General features: G+C 42.8%; 1 protein-coding gene across 4 annotated transcripts in view; it reads right to left on the minus strand.

Annotated features, from left to right (window-relative positions):
- Window positions 1-680: 680 nt before the first annotated feature.
- The window catches only part of ttc28 (tetratricopeptide repeat domain 28), a 166208-nt gene continuing 143898 nt past the window's right edge, over window positions 681-22990 (minus strand). For 3 of the 4 annotated variants that reach the window (XM_079448977.1, XM_079448976.1, XM_079448979.1), the window contains 15 exons: window positions 21363-21886; window positions 19832-19941; window positions 15882-16011; window positions 15435-15653; window positions 13270-13447; window positions 9610-9750; window positions 7404-7548; window positions 7086-7265; window positions 6356-6858; window positions 5675-5922; window positions 5456-5580; window positions 4279-4510; window positions 4098-4174; window positions 3104-3413; window positions 681-2990 (listed from right to left, as the gene is read on the minus strand). In XM_079448977.1, coding sequence (XP_079305103.1) covers window positions 1378-2990; window positions 3104-3413; window positions 4098-4174; window positions 4279-4510; window positions 5456-5580; window positions 5675-5922; window positions 6356-6858; window positions 7086-7265; window positions 7404-7548; window positions 9610-9750; window positions 13270-13447; window positions 15435-15653; window positions 15882-16011; window positions 19832-19941; window positions 21363-21886 — 4735 coding nt within the window. In that variant the 3' untranslated portion in view covers window positions 681-1377. The remainder of the gene's footprint in view (window positions 2991-3103; window positions 3414-4097; window positions 4175-4278; window positions 4511-5455; window positions 5581-5674; window positions 5923-6355; window positions 6859-7085; window positions 7266-7403; window positions 7549-9609; window positions 9751-13269; window positions 13448-15434; window positions 15654-15881; window positions 16012-19831; window positions 19942-21362; window positions 21887-22990) is intronic. The other variant, XM_079448978.1, reaches the window with a different exon arrangement.

Genomic DNA, 22990 nt, shown 5'->3' on the forward strand with positions numbered 1-22990 from the left:
CCTTTTTATTCAACAAACGAAGACAAAAAGACCATTATAGCCTATGTGTATGTATGTATGCATTCACTCCTTTTATACGGTCGTTATCTTACTTGAGGCAAAAATATTCATACAAAGGTCAGATTGATACGACTGATGTTATCTCTGGGCAAAGTACATAGTGCATAAGATCAGCTAAAGGTGATATTGAACCGATGTCATAAAATATGACCAGTTTTCACCTCTAGTTGTAATGTGCCAGTATCTAATGTCAAAGATTTTAAAAATGTATATATAATACATATTAAGAGTTTGGTTCCCAAAGGACATAACTGTGTTTTAAAAAAAATTCAAGAATCATGTTTTTATTGTTGTGTTTTATTGTGTTAATTAAAACTTTTTTCAGCTGTGTTTTCTTTCGTTATTATTGCTTAAATCAAAACAACTGCAGTTTGATTGATATTAGTTGGACCGCACAATACAAAAATGGCTCTCATTTTGGAACCAAACTCTTCATATATATGTGTGTGTATGTGTGTACATATGTACACAGACTGATGAAAATCCTTGTATCTGAATAGGATAATTTCTTTTTTTCTTTAATAATTGGGTTGAAAGAATCACCTTTAGATATTTTTATGAAGACATTCTCATAACACCGGCTAAAAGGGAATATAAGACCACCGCAAAAGGGTAAATTAAACATTTTTTATTGAGACCGTTTTACTGAGAAATGATTGAGATATGTTTGGATGAGCGTCCACATATGCAAAATCTCTGTTAAAAAGACACGAAATCACTGGAGACCAAGAGAACCCCATGCTGTAATACTGACACTCAATTCACACAGAAGTCAGGTCAGGTGCGCTGTCACCACCTCCATAAAAATATGAAAATGTTTTACTTTTTTGTGCATGGTTTGCTTCTTTAACAATATAAAAATGTATAATACTGATTGCAAAACATTGATTTAATTTACTAAACAAATAACTGTAATAACAATTACCATCCATAATAATAATAATAACAATAATTATATTAATAATACAAATGAAAACAAAAAACTCAAATGAAATAAACCGGTCAAAGCCGCATCATCTTCACTAACACAAACAGCGAGCGTCTTTTTGTTGAAATACCATTTGGTATAATCTCTGTTTTTTTTGTCTGACATGCCCTGCACAGGTCTCAGATCAGTCTGCATATATAAATGGTCCTTTACAGTGTAGGTGGAAGCATAAGGATAATATGCTCTCTGCACAGAATTAAACAGTAGGCAGTTTGAGGCTTCTGGGAATGTGCACATCCTAACCCAGACTGTCCTTGTTACTGTTTTCAGAGTTATAAATACTCAAAATACTCCTTCATCAAGAGAGTGTCAAAGCAAAAATAAATGTCTCAACATTTAGACGAAGGAAAAAACCTTCCGGGCGACAGGAACTTGTACCCGTTCCCCGTGGGCAGTCGGATGGAGTGAGATCCAGGACTACTCCCTGTGGAAGATGTCGGAGAAGGTACGACCCTCTTCGGCTCCATCTTGCGATGGCCATTGGGTGGATTTCTGGAGCCGTGCTCGAGGGATTGGAGCCCAGCGTCTTGCAGTTCATGGTTGGGCGTATCCTGGCCTGTCACAGCATGGCGGGGCGAGAGATTAAGCAGTCCCAGAACGTCACGTTTGGCGGTACTCAATTTTCCACCACGAAGCACACGCATTGGGCCCGAGTGCTGCTGTTGGGTCGCGTTGGCCCAGAATGTCTTGAGATTGTGAATGGCTTGGACTTTTTCATCAATAGCAGCCAGTTTAAGCCGGTCAATATCCGGAGCGTCGGCCGGGCTAGAGCGCGTCGAGCCGGTCGAGGAGTAGGAGAGCGCTGGAGAAGCCGCGCTGCCCACGGGCGACTGGTGGCCAGAACTGGGCGAGACGTTGCTAGGCGACCGCGAGATGTGCCCGCTGTAGGGCGAGCTGGGGTACTTGAGTTTAAACTGGCTGTCGGAGGTGGGCGACGGATGGCTGTCTTCTTTCAGAGATGTTTCCGAAGTCGCAGGGCTGTTGTAGCCCGAGCTCACCTTCTGGAGGGACGATGTGCGAGAAGGTGGTTTAGGACGGGTCTGGAGGGGTGACGACTGAGCTTTAATACTGGCTCTACTGCTGGGGCGACTGAAAGCGCTCGTCTCTGAGGAACGGAACGCGGACCCACCCGTTGGCGTCGGGGGGCCTCCTCCGCTGAACCCATTGCCCGGCGAGGCGCCTCCAGTGCTCCTCTGCAGAGTCTCGACGGCACGCATGTGGCTTTGCGTTTCTTCTAGAATCTTCTGGGCGAGCTCCTGCGGGTCGAGAGGGGCTCCGGGTGTGCGTTCCTCCTGGGATTTCACAGTGCTGTCAGTCTCCGTGCTGGACTGATCGGACTCGCCCGTGTCCGAGCTGCTCACCTTTCCCACCTTCTGGAAGGGAGAGTTGGGACTGGGCACCAGGGTTGTTTTCACAGGAGACGTTGGGGTGCTGACGCTTCCCCTCGAGGACACGGACACTGTGTAGCCCCTGCCCGCCCCGCCCCGTGCCGCGCCTCTGTGATTCCTGTGGTTTGCAGGCCGGGGGAGCGTGTCACTCTGGGTACCCAAGGGCTCGCTGCTGATGATACTGTAGCCTTCGTATTCTTCATCGTCGTGACCTCCGGCGGCTCCGTGCGGAGACGATCGACTACGTGGCACCGCTGCGTGCCGATGTGATGCAAACAGACCGGCTCCACCCCGGTGGCGCTCTAGTTCCTGCTGACGCGAGCGTTGGCTGATGAAATCGCCGTCAGGCCGGGACAGGAAGCTCATGGAGGAGGCGATAGAACTCAGGCTGTAGACTGAGATGGCGTCTGATGCCAGGCTGTCGGGGCAGGGAGGAGAGAAGGGCGGGTTGGGGAAGCCCATGGGCAGCTGGTGGGACACAGATTGTGCTGATGCCAGAGACTCCAGCGAGGACGAGCTGTCCAGACTCAGACGCTTCGGCAGCTCAGTTGAGTCTATGGAGAAACACCATTAAAGGAATTACTACAATGTTTCAATATGTTTTACACTTAAATGCTTGCATTGATCTTGCTTAGATTGTTTCATGTGAGGGCGAAGAGACGCTCACCAAACAGAGCCAGCAGAGACTGCAGGGCAAAGTGCATGGTGCGACGGTTTGCCTGCTTGCCCGTCTTTAAAACCACCTCCTCTTGACCGACCTCACACAGGTCAAACCCTGAAGGAGAGAGATATATACGGTTAGCATGGACTTCTACAGGAGATGAAAATGAAATGAAGCTGTTTTTACCCAGAGCAGCAAGGAACTCATGACAGCCGGGGAGTCTCCAGAGCTGAACGCTGATGGACACTTGAATGGGCGCGAGAGAGAAATCCTGCTCCTTCTCTCCTGACTGGAGCTGAACCAAAACCTGATGGAGCTGCGCAAAAATAATCTCACATCTCATAATGTCCAACACATGATCATGCATGTTTTATTCATTTTGACTGTGTAAAGATGTTAAATATAGCAACACTTGTTATAAAGCTAAGACATATTATTGATGTTAATTTGCCTCTTACAGTAGTTTATATTGAACTTCAAGTCTACGTGAAATTGAATTGACTCTTTTAAAATGTGTTTCTGGCTTTATCGTGCACGATTCACAGCAGTAGATGTCATGCATTATTCATCAGATGGTTTTATTTTTAACCTTCTGTCTGTCATACAGACATCATCCTCAGCAATATTCTGCTATGGAAATTTGACATTCACAAGACCTCTCCTACATTTTCGTTTAACTACATCACATATTACAGGAAAATGAGTTGTAAACGCACGTTGACTTAAAGTTAACAGTAGTGTGTTAGTGTATTATTTGAAGTAAAGACACTTAAAATGAGTTAAAATCGTAAGAACTCACCATTCCCACTACATTTTTAACAGCCTTCAATTGTAAGTTTAGGAAAAGAGAAGGAAAGAGGATTTAGGATAAAAATGCTGTTAAAAAGCAAACAAACATTAGCAGTGGTGAAATCATAAGCTCGGCACAGATCACGACTGATCTCAGATCAGATGCACAAGCGTAGGACGGTGTATGTGACGTGTGTGAAGTCATTCTCACCCGGTTGATGAGCTGTTCTCCGGTTTCTGATGCTGTGATCAGTTTACATAAGGCCTGTAGAGCAGGCGGAGGCAAACCTAAAAACGCAAGATCAGTTATCATATATTAACCAATCACAAGTAAATATTTTATATTCTTAATATTGCAGTTGGTTAATAAAGAGAGAATGAGTGTGTCATACCCAGCAGTGACTGTAGGGTTGTACTGCACAGCTGTAATCGGTCTCCGGGGTCTGACGTTGGAAAGAACACAGCGGCAGGGAGTCCCGTCCCAGCTGAGTCCAGTCTGAAGCCCACTGCGGTCAGAAGAGCCTGCCAGCCCGGCACACCCCCCACCTTATTCTCTACACTCTGCTGAGACGTGTACATAGAGTTCCTCTGACCGTTCTGAATGCGCTGCAGGGATTTCTCCACCTGGAGGAGCCATTGAGACACAGATGGGACATAAACGCTGTAAATCAATGTGCTGATAAAATATTCCTAACCAGAATAAACCTTATTAAAAGACGACCTTCATTAGCAAATACCTTGTTTATTTATTGTGTTATTGTGCTACTTGTAGTGATAAGTAGCTTTTATTTAAAAATAGAAGCCCATGGCATGAACTCGCAATCACTGCAAAAAAAAATGATTTCCTACTAAGTATTTTTGCACCTTTTCTATTACAAATTATAGAGTTTATTTAATGAATTATGCCTAAAACAAGAAGGAATACCCGCCAACAACTGGTTTCAAGCTTTTGCTTAGCTACTGTCATTTTCTAGTTTTAAGCATGAACTCAAAATAAACTGAAAAACAACACTTAATTTTTGTGCAATGTTGATGTAGATGAAAGTGTATTTAGTTTAAGAAGTAAGTAATGCCTTCTTTATTTATATTTATTAATATTTTCAGAGTTTATTTCAAACTTTTCTTTCAAGGTACAGCAGAAACATTGTAAAAAATGAACTTCTTATTTACAATTTTTGTCTTGTTTATGATCTCTTCAGTTCTTCAATCAACAATTGACAAGGAAAGTGACCTAAGCTATTAACTCTAAAATATTAAAATAAAATGATTTTTTTAAATAGAAAACAAGACTTAATATCTTAGGACATTTTAAAGTAAATACATTTTGTGTACTAAAAACAAGATAACATGCTAAGAAGCTCATTCCTGCAGAGAATATGACATGGAAACATGATTGAAATCCCATCGCCTACACGAGCACCATGGCAAGGCAGTACGCTGGAGAAGACCATGTGCTATTTTAAAATGTCAGGTGACTTCATGTCACCGTGAGGCCTGAATAATGAATTCCTATATTTTCAATACTTCAGGCATGTCAATCTCATGGTAAACATGCTATGCGTTTCTCACCAAGTGCAGGAGAACCCTCAGGGCGTCTCTGGCTTTGTCAGGGTACTGCAGGATCTCCGCCAACGCCTGACCAATCAGAGATGACGGGCTGTTCAGCTTCACGTCACTGCCGATCAGCATAAAGCCTGAAGACACATTTAAGCAGTGCGCAGAAGTTTTAACAAGATGCCAGAATGGAGTCAGTAATATTCTCAAGCGAGAACCTTAACATTTCCTGACCTGCCCAGTTGGAAGGGTGTGAGAACTGCTTGCTGCTCTGAACGGTTTTCATGGCGTCCGCGAGGGCCGCGCTGGCTTTGGTTCCGTTGAGCAGAGCGCTGTAGAAAGCGTGGACGAACATCTTGGAGGAAGCGACGGGCACCGGCCACAGAGAGACCAGCACACATTGAGCTCCGGCCGCCAGGAAAGCCCGCGTCAAACCCACCACCCCGTCAGCGGTCACTTTACTATCCGACTCCTGGTATGAGCTGAAGGGTTATAAAACACACACTGGATTGGCACAATGGAGCAGTAATTCACTGGAATAGAAAAGCTATTATTCTAAATAGACTGTAAAACTGCCATGGACGCGGTTGTACTACGGTTTGTTAAACAGAAGTTATGTATGAAAATAAGTGATGTGACGATTTGGCTACAAAGCTTGAGCACTTTTAAAGGGACAGTTCCCCCAAAATAAAATGATGTCCTGTGTTATTTCAAACCAAAGAAGATATTTTGAGAAATGTCTCAGTAGTTTTGGGTTCATACAATGGAAGTCAATGGAGTTCAGTGTGGTTTGGTTCTCAACATTCTTCAAAATATCTTCTTTTGTGTTCTGCAGAAGAAAGAAACTCATACAGGTTTGAAATGACACAAGGATGAGGATGTATGTTGATGTTGGTCAGATTTAATGTTACTGACCCCAGCACCACGAGTTTGGTGGGCAGTCTGAGGTCCAGGATGTCGGCCGCGGTGAGCAGGAACTCTTGCAGCGGCGGGCTGTCGCAAATACTTTCCGCATCGCTGGCATCATCTGGCACGTGCAGGCTGTCTGGGATGGTGTAGTTGGACTTTCCCCCACCCTCACCAACCCCCGAACCGCTGCTGGGAGCCGGACCCGCGGCTCCGGAGCCAGCATCCAGGCTGGGCGTGAGCACTACAGCCGCCAGCTTCCAGGAGATGTGCGTGGCGAAGTGGGCGCACTCGGCCTGCGTGAGCGCGCTCATGACTCGTTCTTTGGTGGCCGCGGGGCCGGCCAGCGGCTGACAGCCCAGGAGATCGGCCACCATGTGCGCTTCCTCTTCGGCGGTGGGCATCGGACCCCACAGCCAGCGGTCCATTACTGACGGTGGGAGTCGAGGGTTTCCGACGACTGCGGCCATGCCTCCGTTACACAGAACAGGACCGGTCCGGCGTGGGTGAACCTGTGGCAGAGGACATCAATGTTAATTGGAAAATGGAGCTGATTGGATGAGCCGCAGGGGATGCATGTTTCCATGGCAACACTCATAAAGCGAGATGGATCTATGCGCTTTTATATTATAATAATATATATCATATCATTGGTGTCTTATGATCTTGCTTTATAAAGAAAACTATTTTACACATGGTACCGCGGTAAACAGTGTATAAAGTGTGAGTGTTTGCTTACTTTAGCTGATGTGCCCAGACTGCCGATAGATGGAACGGCGATGAGACTGAAGCGTTCATATAGATATTCATTCGAAGAACTGCCCTTCAACAGAGCAAACGGGATGAGATAGAGCTCGCCCTCCAGAACCAGAACTAACTGTCTGTGTCTGCCCACCGGACCACTGGAGTGCATCAGACCCTGAGCACAGACAAACACATTCATACCCGTCATAGGCAATATTCATTTTCTCTCAACTGTCTACACACACTAACATTGGAGTAACATTGGGTTTATTATGACTATTATTCCTTTTTTTACTGTTTATTCGTCTCGTACCCCCTCCATCGGAGCGATCAGTAGGTCGTACAGAGCTCGCAACGGTGGTTTGCTGAGCGCGCTGGCACGGCGTGGCAGAGATGAGCTGCCCTCTTTCACCGGAGATACTGTGTTACTGAAGAGACTTGTCATACTCTGACAACTTCTGAAACATAACAAACACATTTATTTACAGTATACCAACTCGCACATTGCAAGGACAAACATTACTCTGACACTAGATGGCGCAGTTTACCTGTATTGCTCATTCTCATTTACGTTGATTCATTTATCAGCAGACATTTTTATCCAAAGCACTTCAGTACTCAACACTTTGTCACTTCTTATGAGATGTTACAGATTTAAAGACTTCTAAATGTTTACAGATGATATGCAGTCCACATATTCTGTGTGTATGATGATTAGAAAATGCTTAAAACGTTTAACTTGAAATTGCTCAAATTTAGAACGGCTCAGTTTTATAGTATATATTTTGTAACGTTTCCTGTATTGCTGTTAATCTGATTCTTGTCACATTTTTATTGTGACTGTCTTCATACTGGCAATAAGATTGTGATCTCAAAATCAGTGTATAGTGCAAATCTTCTCGTGACTCAGGGCTACAGAAATAAGTCTCTTTTAACATTTTAGAATAAAGGATCTTCGCATCACCGTATGGACGTAAAGACCATAAAGAACATCTAATTATTGAAGAATGTGTGTAGGTGAACGAGTCCATATTCAAGGTCGAGTCGCCATCACTATGGTAACTAAGCAGCACTGTGGTCACTTCCTGTCAAACAGCTCTATCATTACACACCTACAAAAAGATACCAGAGCTCATGGCACAGGGAGAGAGAGAGGGAGACAGGTGGGTATTTATCTAAATGATCTAATACTCCCAGATTACTGTTGAATGAGCATCTGTCTTTGACATGTCATCTGATTCTGGGTCATATCAAACCACAGGATCAACCGAGAGAGAATGTAGTGGATTATTATAAGAAATAGCTCACAAAAAATGATTTACTCACCCCTACCAACAGTTCTTTTATAATCATGAACAAAAGCTACATTTCCATTGTTCTGTAGCCATACGATGGTTTTGTGTGCTAAAAAATTATGTTGACATTGATTCAATATTACATAAATATATATATTGCAAAATGTTGTATGCATCTTGTGTAGTTGTGTTTAGAGAGTAAACTGAGGCTTATCTTTGAAAAGAAGAGGTTTGGCGAATTTACTGAGTAAAAAGTGCTGAAGAGAGAATCAACAAAATATGCGAAAGTGATAAAACTGTGCTCGAAGTTTGTTTTTATTTACTGTCAGCTTTTTGTGTTTCTACGCATTTTTGTATACTGGACGGCACCCACATTTCCTGATATGGTGTTGTAGTTTGCTTATATATGTGATGCTTTAAATCATTCGATGTCATAATTTGATGCTTTTTTGATCAATTTAAAGCAAATACTGTAGAAATATGTTCACTTCTGGCCACTACTCTACACTACTATATATACAATAAATCTTTTTTTTATGTTTCACAGCTTACAGGTTTGAAATAACAGGAATGTAAGAAAATAATGACAGAATTTGGATGCCGTGTCTGGTGCTCATTAGGGCAGATGAGAGTTGTGTATATGTGTGTATATGTGTGTGTGTGTGTGTGTGTGTGTTTGTGTGTACGGCGCTTTGTTTTAATGAATACAGAGATATGTGAAGCTCTTGATGAGCAGTAGAGCTGTAATGATGCTCGCTCTGACCCTGTCTAACCCAACTCACATCACAACCTCCCCACCACACTCCCGTCTCTCACCATCCCCCTGTTCTAATGTTAATGACTTTCTCTCTCTCTCTCATAATACATCTGGATGTGAAGACTGAACTTTCTTCTTAATGATCGTCCGTCTGAGCCGAGTATTCCGCCGGTAAAGTTTAGATCTATTAGGAGCAGAAAAGGTTTGCTAATTGTGTAATGATTTTAAGATTGATCGAGTCTCCTTTCTTTGCCTTTATGCTAGTTTCTATGCACTTGGATGGTTTGTGTGGTTGCTAGGGTGTTGCCTCGTTACCTAGCAACAGTGGTAAATGGACAGTAGTTAACTCAGGTTGATTACGCAAATGCATCGAATTTGGAAACCGGGCAATGCAACCAAATTATACCTTTACGTTTGTTTAAAAAAGGGCGTTCACATCAGAGCTGTTTCACATGCTGGCATCTGACCTGTTAAAGAGGTTGTTTCTGGATACCATCCTGAGGAATCCGGTGGGGTCCGTCACTGAGTTTAGTTTGTTGTTGAGCTCTTCAAACTGTTGATCCAGCAGATCTCCAGCTTCACTCTCAGTCTCGCTGCTGGAACACGCTCTGAAACGCATTCAAAGATTATTCTAGTCATTTTAACCACAGCTAAAGTGTGTGCACTTGCTTAAACAAAGTGACATGTGCTAGGTAGATAGAAAATGGGATGTTTGGCCATGCAAAATTCACCATCGTGATGCCAAAGTAGTAATAGGTATTTGATACGGTGCACTAACTGGTTGCTATGGTGTTCTGAATGGTTGCTTGGCTCTTCAGTGTGGCTATTTATTCCAAAAAAACTGATAGAATTATAGAATTATTTCTGTTTTACTGTCAGCTAATATCTCATATTAATAATAAAGATGTAATTTACAGCTTTGCATATATAAGTACAGGAAAACGTTCATATATAGACTCATTTGTGTAAGCAATAACTTTCACAAACCGACACTACTCAACTCTGAAACATCTACACACATTTGTTGATACTCTCTTCCGCTTGCATTCAGACACAACGCAAAAAAACAGGAAGGATTTTTGCAAATGAACAAACAATTCACGAGCAAAGCGTCCTTTACAATCACAGATAACAAGAGAAGAATCACTGAGCGTCTGGAAAGCACGCAAGCAAATATCTCTGATTAGTTTTAATGAAAAAACAGATCTCTCCAATAATAGTCTTCATCTCAAACGACACGCATGGATTCATCTTTTGGGTTAATAATGTTTTATTCAGCTCACCTCAATTACACACAAAACACACTTCATCTAATAAACGCGGATGAAAGATGCAGATGTTTGACTCATTATACCGGACTAATCTTCGCATGCTATCAAAACATGTAAATATGAATTAAACATTCCACAAACTTCTGAAGATCTTGTTAGCATATAAATGATAAATGTGTTTACCGGAGTCACATCATATTTTCCCAAGACGCTTGCACGAACACCGCTCTCATTCTTGTGTCCGTTTCAAAGCATTTATCTCGGCGAGCATGTTCCAGTGCTCAATATATTCCTTCTGAAAGCCAAGCCAAATCCTGTCGAGATGTTGATTTCATTCTTTGTCAGTGTAAAACCCTCTAGGATGGGAGAAATTTCATTTCGCTTCCAAGCGGCAATAAAAAGCACTGGAGGAGCCACAGAAATAATTTTTTCTTCACATCTGGAAGCAGGAGTTGTGTGTAATGAATCAGATTTCTAGCACGGGCCAAGAGCCCACGACCTGTCAGAGCGTTCCGCAGGACACGGCTGCATCAGTTTGGGAAGAGTGCATTGGAAATAAGCATGACTTACAGACAGAGCCTCGGAGTGTTGTGTGGGGCTAATGTGTCCGGCTGAGATAGGGCACGATGCTTTGAGAGAGATTTCTCTTGGTGAGTGACTTACACTCGCTCACTTGACCCGAGAGGTTGACAAATGTTGCTTGCACACTTGGGTTAACTGTGAAGGTTCAAGGGTTCATTTTAACATTGCACAGTTTGGCTTCTACCAATGACGTGAGCAACTTTACCAAATATGATTTAACTGTGGAAAAGGCTTTCTGAGCATCTCGCCGAACGCCCATGAGAATGTATTAAATGATCAAATCCTAATTATCAGGGGTGTGAAGATATATTGTAATACAAATTAAGATATTTATTGTTTTACAATACACAAAAATATAATATTTTCAGTTAATATTTCATGTTTCCCCAAGATCTAAAAATGTTCACCATCATATTTTCACTAAATAAAATGATTTGGGGTATGTTACCCACATTCCATTTTTAACTTAACGCTCTTCATATTATCTGACATACAAACATGCTCTGACTTGTGTATAACTGCGAAGAAACATTTGATAAAAAACATAGATTCAATGAATCACATCCAGAATAAATGTCACATGTTTGAGTACTGTGCATATTCATTTTGTATTTATAAACACATGTATAAACATAGGAAATATAAATACCAATCATTTAAATTATATATAAATGTTTCTTAAATATATGCATGTATGTGTGCGTGTTTATAAATACAAAAGTAATATGCACAGTACGCAGTCATGTACAGTATTATGTAAACACAAAATTCTGGATGTGATTAATTGTGATTAATTGTTTGAAAGCCCTAAAGAAACATCAGATGTGACTCACACTCAACATTGAACCCATAAAAATTCTCTGTGGAACACAAAGGAGGATATTTCGAGAAATGTCTTAGCAGTTTGTGTTCATACAATGGAAGAAAATGGGTACCAGTATTTTTTTGGATATCAATGTTCCTCACAATATTTCCGTTTGTCTTGCAGAACAATGAAACTCAAGCAGGTTTGAAACCACACGAGGATCAGTAAATGATGATAGTAATAATTTTTTTAATTGTAATGCAAATGCGCTCTGAGTGTCATCAGTCCGATCTAACAGCTGGAAGAGGTCTTGATGGAGGAGGCTAATCGCTCAACTCCTGTTCTTTCCTCACAATGAATGGGGTCTTCAAAGGTGGCATATTGCACCCAACCGAGTGGAAAGGATGGCACGCAGCCCCTCAGTCAAGCGCCAAATGATACTTTAATGGTAAGGGATGAGCAGAGAGCTCGCTGGAGAATCCGCTGCACCTGTGGTGACAAACGGCAGCCACTCGCAGCCTTCCGTATGCGTACAATTATGGCCTTTGTTTCAAGCATTGCTCGAAATTCACACTGAGAACTTCTGACGTCTCACACACGACTCCACCAAACCTGCCAGCATCTTCACCTAATTACATGTCAGAACACTCAACCCTGCAGCAGCGAGTCTCTCAAAGCCATTCTTACATGTGAGAGGTGAACACCCTTCAGCTTCCACGCGGTTCGAGCCGCAGACATCCGTGCGGTGGGCCTGCGGTGTGTGACGATATCAGGGTGAGCGTTGGAGATGTGCTCGCTGCAGGACACGCGTGTAACTCAGATTCTAACACGGATGCATGCATCAGGGCTTATTTAGGATGGAAACCAACATGTGGGACTACTACACGTTTAGAATATTTGAATGTTTCTTTAAATACTCCATATATAAGTGTCACATGGCCATTTTAAGGAGTTTCCTAATGTTCTCTTTATATATTGTGCCAATGTTGCATGTTTAGAATTTGAAAGTAAAAAACTTTCAATGTTTTTCAGCCAGATATGAAAATTTTGTCGTAAACTTATCACTCGTTCACATTGCTGCTGGATGACTTTATGTCACTCCTGAGGTTGGCTGGAATAATCTCTTCGCTTTTTCTGCGTCTGAAACGAGCGTGTTGTGTTCTGTACGGCTGTGATCCTTCGAGCCGTTTTCAGACACATGACACGTTCAGCAGGCGCGACCTCAAACCCTCTCTCGGCTCTCTCTCGTTCTCATCTTAATTGAATGTTTTGCGTGTGGAGGCAGAGATCAGCGCGAGCGGCAGATGAGCGTTATGCCGCGGTTATGAAGATCAATGAGTTCTGCTGTGACCTGTGACAGTGTGACACGGTGAAGGACACATCTCACACGCCCTTCAGCAAATTACCTCACACTTGCTATTAACATCTATCTCAGATGATCTGAAATAAACAGGCGGTGAAGTGTTTACCTGCTGTAGTAGGAATCGACTCCGAGGGCTTCGCGGGCGTTAGCGATGTGCTGCTCCAGAGAAGAGCCCACGCAGCTGGTGCCCGCGGGGACGGCACATCCGCCCTCCTCCTGGAAGTCTGATGCTCCGCCCTCTGACGCGCCATCGCCCAGGTACACCTCATGAAACTTCAGGATACCTGAGAGACAGAAATACAAGGTAATGCTGAAAAATACAGAAAACTACAATAGTGCTTAAAGGACAATATCTAGCGTGCAATGCATACTATTGTTTATTCCAAACCGCACACTACATACTAAACAGAACACGCACTTCTTGTAAATAAATGTGGAATTATAGTCTGTGGAGCAGCGCTGGATTTAAGGTCAAATGTAAGACAGCGGAGGTCTGAATACTGTGGAGAGTTCAGAACGTGTTCCTACACTTGAGAGCTTTAGTACTATAGATGTTCAGCGTGTGCTTTGTGTTCTAATGAAGTCACAGTAATGTATAGAAGCACATGAGAGTCAAACACAAGGTCAGAGAGCTGAAATATTCTCCTGGATTCACATCTGTTTGTGTGTCTTTGTGTTGATGATCGCAGAGCTAAAAGCCCAGAGAAGTGCAGTTGTGTGTTTGACAGGAACTGTATTAACCGTTCTGTGTCTTTTTTCAACGTGTTTAATGTGTGTGTGATGGGCGTAGCATGTGGTGTTGTGTTTTCGTGTGTGTGTGTGTGTGTGTGTGTGTGTGTGCATGAATAAATCTGTGTGAATGTGTTTGGCTTGTATACGTCCTGTGTGTGTTTGCAGTTGTGTTGAATGTATGTATGTGAGATTAGAGGGAATATGTCTTTGTTGTGTATGTGTTGTCTGTTTTATGTGTGTGTTTGTATGTGAGAATGTTTGATTGTCATGATTGTGTGCATGTTGTGTGTATACTATATGTGCATGTGTGTACTTTTGTTGTGTAATGTACATGCTTGTATGTGATTGTGTTTTGTGTATATTGTTGTGTGTAGGCGTGTGGTGTGTTGAGGTGGGATTAGGGGGGCAGGTGGTTCTGCCGCTTTGCTTTAATTTGCAGATTTTTACCAGCTTCACCAAACAGCAGGCGGTGGGAGTGAACAGTGTTGCGTGTAAGTGTGTGTTGGCAGGATTGAAGCTGCGGGGAACAGAAGGTGTGAGGCACACAACAGCAGGAAACACATCCATGAACCGAGCACATGTGTGTGTGTGTTTGACAGGCTGCTATTGTCTTTAATCTGAAGGATCCCGTGTGGCAAAACCCAGACCTGATCAAATAATAGTTTCTTTCTTGTTATGTGTGTGTTTAAGCCAAACTTGTGTTGCGGTCATTCTACAAAACCATGTATCAACATATGTGTCAAATAAGTCTTCAACATTTATTCTGTTTTGTTTATGATAATGATGGGCTGTGCAGTATCTGTCAGTCATATCTACGGTTCATCCCAACCCAACATTACAATTAAAACACCACAACACATTCAACAACAGTTGAACACAACCCTCTTCTTTACTTCTTTTCTATACACAAAAGCAGCAGTTTAATATAATGAAGGAGACAGACAGAAAAGCAGCGTCTCTGTTATTGATCCGTGTAAACATGTACAGTGTGTGTTGTCTTGGGTTGTGTTCAAACAGACAGACAGCGTCTCAGTGGGTCTCTCATGAAGTGTTCAGCTGCTTCGTCTGACACCCTTATCACACACACATCGCTCTATCAATTCATTCATGCGTTCAGTCCGGGTGTGATATCCGCCGTCTCTACACACGCTATATCAAGCTCCACGTAATAAACACTAGTGTGCACACTAGAGAAACACATGTTTAGTGGGCGTTCACACACAGAATGTGCGTTTGCGTCCCATCTGCACTGTACAAATTTCACAGTTGTGAGAATAGAGGCATAACAAAACCATAAAAGTTACGCAGCTTTAAATAGTCAAAACGTGTTGCCCATCGTTGCATCCGTTTCAAGCCAATCCGAAGAAATAAGGGGCGGAGCTAGCATCTTCACATTTATGGCATTTGGCAGATGCTTTTATCCAACGGTGCAATTAAGTGGACATGCGATCAGTATGTGTGTTTCCAAAGATTGATCTCATGACCTGTGGTTGCTAGCACAACAAAGCTTTATTGTGCCGTCTTGAGTTGTTAACTTACCAGACCCTGGAGCGAGGAGCCAGCTGTACAGGTAACCAGCGGCCAGAGAGAAGTAAAGAACCAGAGCGCGCTGTCCGTTCACAGTGTCCAGAATGTGCTCGACGGTGACCGGGGTGTAGGGGTCTGAATCCTGCTGGCCCGTCTGTCTCTCCACCAGCAGGTCAGCGAAAGCACGGGTGCGTCCGCGCTCCGCCACCGCCAGAGCCTCGTCGTGATGACCTGAGAGAAGGGTCAGAGGTCAGAAACACCTTTAGATGACACTACTGCATTGCGAGAGTATCACTCCGTGATCTCATTTCTTTCTCAAAAAACAAATCAATGATGCAAAACGAAATAAAAAATGATACAAAACCTCCGCCGGCTTAACTTCAACTCTACATGATCTCTTTCGCGTACATACTGTGTTTCAAAATGAATTAAGGATGTAGGCGCTGGGAATATTTATACCGAGGCTGACAAGGACCCGCTGGAGAGCCTGGTACGAGGAGGTCTGCAGGTCAAAGAGGGAGAGCTTGTAGTCTGTGCTGTGCTGGGCTTCATGACGGATGGTCTCGAATAGAGCTGAGGCGCGGTACAGCTGCAAAGCACACACACACACACACACACACACACACACACACACACACAAAGATTTAGCATGTTACTCGCACACGGTTTATAATAACGCTGACCCACGGCCACCGGCATGTGTGTTATCAGGCAACGTGACGCCTCACGAGAGCAGAATGTGTGTCTGCAGTACTCGTGTATAAACAGAGGAGGGCAGCAGACTTCTACACTTAAAATAACCTGCGTATGAAACACTACAGCCGGAGATGTAAGTCGTGGTTTGGAAGTATCACCCTCCAGAGGAGCATTTCACCTTTTTTTAAATCACACCTGTCTCTGTGACAGTCCTGACTTTATAAATATGAAACACGGTTTTACTGTAGTAAAAGTGCAGTAACCATATGATGGTTAAAATGTGGTCACTACAGTAAGACCATGGTAGATTTGTGGTTACTATGGTTTTACAACAAATTAAACCAAGAAACTATGACTACACAACAAACTATAGTTATACCATGGTAATGAAGCATTATTTCGCTCCAGTAACCACAGTACTGTAATACTTGTAGTAAAATCATGGTAATCAATATGCCCAAAATACTTGGTTACTACACTTTTACCAGTAATACCATGGTTCATTTTTGCAGGGGATCCATTTGCACGTTTAGCTTTGTTAACATGGTTGAACAGTGTTCAGAATATTTCCTGCTGTAGAAAACAATAAAAACTGAATGTTTTCCATTACAAACCATCAGCTGTTTAGCATTAAAACCATTACAAAATTCCAGTGCGTTGTGTGTTTTGGGTCTTATTCCGGTGGGTTTTAAAGGTGTCCTATTGATTCCCATTCGCCCAATCAACAGAACCCACTATCAGTACCAGACAATTATAGTTTCCATTAAAACCAAGAGAACACCTCCCATTATAACCATCAGATCCATTACAATTCCTGTCATGATTTCTATTGTTCTTTAACTGGAGTAGTAATGAACATACACAGAAAGAGCACGGACCCACAGTCGTGCTTGCGTTGCGGTCGAGCTCTTAACTATCTGATGTCTGAGGCAGACAGACTGTATGTGGTGTTGTTTAGAGCAGCAGGTCTGGTTTTGGTTTAGTGATGGGAATTGAAAGTGTTTTTAGGGAGTTTGTGTGTGGTATGAGTGACGTGGTATTTCTGGCTAATGATAACCTCTCCATAGCTTCAGATAGAACCACAGCGTCAGTTTACAGTCGGAGACTGTCAGCCCGTGTGCGTGTCAAAACCAAAATTCAACATACTTTTGGCTTCTGTACAGAAAATATGATCACATCCAGAAACGACACGCTTTCCCTTTAAGGGCACTATCTTGGTGTTTGGAACAAACCCAGAGACAAAAAGGGTACGCATCGCTGACGACAAATGTGTGAGAGTGTTTATATCTTTTCAAGATGTATGTGTGTGTTTGTGTGTGCGTGCGTGCGTGTGTATCCGTGTGTGTTTGGGCAGTGGAATGCAGTGTTTCTCAAGGGTTCGGCTGCAGAGCCCTTCATCAGCATACAGCAAGACCAGCCTGCAATCAATTAAGAGCGGAATGCATTACACACACACACACACACAGTCCATCTGCGGTGTGTAGAAGGCCCAGAACTGTCTACACATCACATACACACACACACAATCTGATTCACCAGGGAGGAAGACCATAAATAGCTACTATTAAACACACACGCATGCACACACACACACACACACACACACACACATAAAGAGGTACAGACACAGATACACACACATAAATATAGATATACACAAACACATATATAAGCAGACAAATGTGCACACATAAACACACACACACACACGCACACACGCACACACACAAAAACAGATACAGACAGACACACTCACGCACGCACGCACACACACAGACAAATACACAGACACACAAACAAAAACAGATAAACACAGACACACAGACAAATACACACACAAAAACAGATAATCACACACACACACGCATGCACACGCACACACACACACAAACAAAACAGACACACATGCGCACAAACACAGACAAATACACCGATACACAGATACGCGCACACACACATGCACAATGTCACACAAACAGAAACAAACAGAATATGAAAACAGACACACATGCACGCTGTGCACACTTCACTCAAGTATGCAGTGCAACAGTAGATGGAGTGTGTGACTTACTACCACACCCTGTATACACACAAAACTGGACTGAATTGTGCCACAAACATGAATGATCCACAAATCAGGTGACTTGACATTCTGATGAAGTAATCCTTCATTAGCGGCTCCTGTGCACGTATTCATGACCCGAGTTTCATCTAGATGAACGAATATTATGCAGCAGACTTTCTTGGAAAGGTTCTCACACAGAACACACTTACAAGTGCATACTAATGCCTAGACGAGCACTCAAGAGCGTCTTAATATACACAGCAACCGTTTCCATGGACATTAAGACAAGCATCTTCTGAACATCTCTCATGTGATCTTGTTCTATGTTTGACTGACAGACAGGCAGAAGTGAGATTATCCGTCTCTCTGGTTGCGTCTGAGCTGAAGGACGTTCCTCCCCGATGGCGCAGCTGCTTAATTGACGAGACTGTCTGTATGATGATATAAAGGCATTATCCTCTAATCTCTCCGCCTCCCTGTAGACGTTCGGCACATATGTGATCATGAGGACTTTATCTGTCCGCGGGCGAACATCTCCACGCCGGAGACCGGCTCGAAAGCGTCGCTCTGTAATTTAAAGAGGAAGCAGAATCTAGAGTCTTCCTCCCCAGACAGATGATGAAATGCAACCCGAGCAGACGATTGCGGAGACGCTGGAATCACAATCACACCGTATGAGAAAAACCCCATGTGAGAACTCAGTGTGGTCTTCTCTCATCGTTTCACAAAGACATTTATAACGAAAAGCTAATGTCTGATTCACAAAAAACCCTGACGTGAAAACATTTGTTCAAGCTTTATTTAAAATTGATACAGGTCACTATGAGATCTGTAAAGACACACGACCAAATATATCTAGAATAATTATATTTATATATCTAGGGCATGTTCAAGCCCTGGGGAATTTCTGGAGCTGACACGAAACCAGAATGTTAATGTTTAGGACTTTGTTAGGTCTAATGTTTAGTTGGCACCTCATTACAAAAACATTAAAAAAATTATTGAGCGATTTGACATGGCAACTTTTACATCAACCGATGACACAAGCATGGGGCGGGACTTCCTGTTCGGTAGCAATCAGACTGTGATTGTGTGACATAAACGACACGCTGGGACTAAATATTTATTTAAATTCAGTGACAAACCACAAATCATATCGTTCTAACGGGTTTACTGAAACAAATCATTGCATCTGCAAAAACAAATTGTGCTTCTTAATGCCAGCAAACCGAATTCTCGGCGGTGCGTGCGATCAAACAGAAGTGGATGTGAGCGAGTGTTTGCTGATGGTCGGCCCACGGTCGGACGGACAGACCTGAATCAATCAGGTTCTAAATGTAGAGAGAGTGTGTTTGTGCAGTTCGACTCTCTTCACATCAACTTCAGCCCCTTTGTTTGTCTCGCGGAATGATGAAGTCACGAGTGAAGGGCCTGGTGGAGATGACACGTCCGCAAACATTCACAACACACGTACACACACTCACACGCGCCGTCCGCCTACAGGCACATCATTAGACGAGGCAGAAACAGTGGAGCTCTGTCAAGAAAAGCATTCATGAGCATCGTGTGCATCTGTGCGGCGAGAGCGCTACACTGACAGAGGCTGTGTGTGTTTCTATGTGTGTGTGTCTGGGCCGGATGTTGGTACCTGGTGCTGAGACTCTTCCAGGTTGCCGCTGGCCCACAGCGAGAGCCCCAGACGATGACGGATTTTGGCTTCGTCCTCGCGACGGCCCAGCTGCTCTGCTAGACGCAGACCTGAGACACGGCGAAACAGACACAGAACGATTCCACATAAATTCTTTTACAGAAAGTGTTTTAAAAGAATCGCTCGTCCAAAAATGAAGCTTCTGTCATCGTTTACTCTTCTGCAGGCGCTGCAGAAAATCCTATTCTCACTGTTTATTTAAAGGGCCAGTTCACCCAAAATGAAAATTCTGTCTTCATTTACTCACCTTCCAGTTGATCCAAATCTGCATACATTTCTTTGTTCTGGTGAACACGGAGAAAGATATTTAGATCAATTCTTCTATCCAAACAGTTCTTGGATCCCATTGACTAGTAGGAAACATTACTTTATCTTTTATTTTGTTTGCTTGAACACAAAAGAAGATATTTTGAAGAATGTAAAGCAAAAAATTCTGGGGCACTTCTGACTATCATTGTCATTCTTTCTACTATGGGGACCGACAACTGTTTGCTTACATGCATTTGTGTAAATATCTTTCTCTGTGTTCTACCGAACAGAAATGTGTACATATTTTTTATATAAGCATAAACTAAACACTTAAAGCTAGATGTTTCAAAGTAGTTTTAAGAGGTGACTTGTGTCTTAATTCAAATCATCTGAAAATCATTTGAATCATTAAATTGAATCCTTCATTTGTGTTTTTCTTCATGAAAACACTGATGTTTGTATTATCACAAACAGGTTTACAGAAAATTATTTTATTTTATTTAGAAAATTATGCAAAATAATATCATTCCTTTACTGTGAATTATTTCATTGTGAGAATAAAGAAAAACTTAAAGAAGTGTAGTCCGCAGACAAGTATACCAACTTTAGTCAAACATAAACAGGAACACAAACTTATATAAACACTGTAAGAATCTTTCCACAACAAAAATGCTTGACATTTGTGCGCTGTCTCTCTCTTTGTGCACTGATGCATCTGGATATGCGCGTTTCTAATCTCACAGACACAGAGCGAGCAGCTCGTCAGGGGCGCGGTGGGCTTCGGTACAGAAGATGACCTGTTTGTGTCCGGTTTTCAGATAATAAAGACACGAATGACGGTTATTTGAGCACTAACGGCTAGAAACGACTAGCATGACTTCGAAAGGTTTTTTTGTGTGTGTAATTCAACCGGAAACACTTTGACAAAACAAGTTTGTCGTTTTCTATACAGAGCTCAAGCATGTGTCTCAAATAAGATTATTATAACAACATACGACTCGACTGATAACTTGTTCCAGTTCAGCACAGCACAGAGGCCAAACACACGAGTTCAATATAAATCTCAAGCGCTTGTGGAAGGAAAAACACCAGATGGCTTTCAAAACGAGTAAACATACAAGTCTGAGAGTTTAAACATGCTGGTTATACCTTAATAAACCAACTTCTTGACTACGTTTTGTTTATCTCTATATCAGAGCAACATCATCTCTCCGTCTCTTACCTTCCTGCAGATACATGACAGACTGCGAGTAGTTTTGTAGAGCGTGGTGCGTACGTCCCAAACTGCTGTATGCCAGGGTCTTGGCTACCAGGTCGTTGGTTTGTGCCGCAGTGCTCAGGTGTTGCTCTTGGTAAACCACGGCCCGCTCGAAATTACCCAGCGACTCGTAGGTGAGTCCCAGATTCCCGTACGCCCGGCCCTGACAGCTGGCGCTGCCCGTCTCCTCTGCAATCTGGAGGTCCAGCTGGTGGAACTGAAGGGCCGTGTCATACTCGCCCATCAGCTGGTACACAACGCCCAGACCGCAGCTGGCGTCACCTTCAAGTAATCGATCCTGGGTGTCACGGGCGATGCCGAGCTGCCGTTCCAGACAGGAAATGGCCTGCTCGTAGTTGCCCAGTTGGCTGTGCAGGCTGCCCAGTTCTCCGTACGCCTGGGCTTTTCCTCCACATTCACCCAGCTCGTGTGCCACCACCAACCGTTTCTCAAAACACACCAGAGCCTGCTGCAGGTTCCCCATCGCCCTGACAGACACAAACAAAAACACATTCACACACATCACGTATCATGAGAATATACTTCAACAGATCAAAGTTAAGACATCTGATGAATTCTGCACAGACCAAAAACAAGGTTAGACTAATGATCTATGTTAATTACTTAATTATCAATAATAATCAATAGGATAATTAAAAGATTATGATACAAACATGAAACCACAGGCTGTATATTAGTGATCATAAGCAAAGTGTCAAGTTTATTTCTTACAAAATGGTGAAAATTGACAGCGATATGAAAAGAAACCTGAATAAACATTTTAACATGAAATGTTTCCACAGCCAAGCAAAATGGTTGTAGTTTGTTCTTGCAGTATTTAATCATTTTATTTTAATTTAATTTAAATTGTATTATTTTTATTTTATTTATTTTAAATGGCGGGTTCGTATAATAATTTGTGCAAGGCAAGGATAAATAAAGAACTGGTTATTTGAATCCGAACAGCATTTTATTTTGACTTAGAAAGCGCAATTTCAACCAATTTTAGTCCCATTTTAAAGGTTCTTCTTACTATCAAGCACCTCACTGAAAAAAGCTGAAATGTTGCTCAACTTTAATGGTGCTCAAATACTGTACGTGAGGCATTCACAGGGGACGGCGCGCTTCAGATCGATACGGGCTATTTGAGAAGCACGCAGGTGGCAGTAACTTAACGTAACTTAATTTAAAAGAGAAATGCAGCCATGCCCGTATCCTCCGGGAGACCGCGAGTCTACCCGCTCTCTGCGGAATAACCAAACCGGCCTTAATTCACACAAGCCAAGGATTCTCTCAGTGTTTAGGTAGCATAAAAGCAATGCATCATTAGCCCTTGTTGTACTGTCACTTGAAATTACAGCGACATCAGTCTTGTTGAAAGGCCCTGCCTCATTTCAATATAAATGAAACAAATAGCTTCTAACGTGGCCCTGTAATGAGCTTCTCGTCGGATTCTTCTTCGGTATCGGACGCAAGCTTCGTTCCGCTGAAGAGAGACGAGCGCATTGTCACCGCTGACAGTGTAATTTACCTTCCCGTTGGATTGCGGCACAGAAGGGAGGGGGTTGTGTTGGTTCGGATGGATGATACAG

The sequence above is a fragment of the Barbatula barbatula genome (genome assembly GCF_947034865.1).
Source record: "Barbatula barbatula genome assembly, chromosome: 24".
In the NCBI taxonomy this organism is placed as follows: Eukaryota; Metazoa; Chordata; class Actinopteri; order Cypriniformes; family Nemacheilidae; genus Barbatula; species Barbatula barbatula.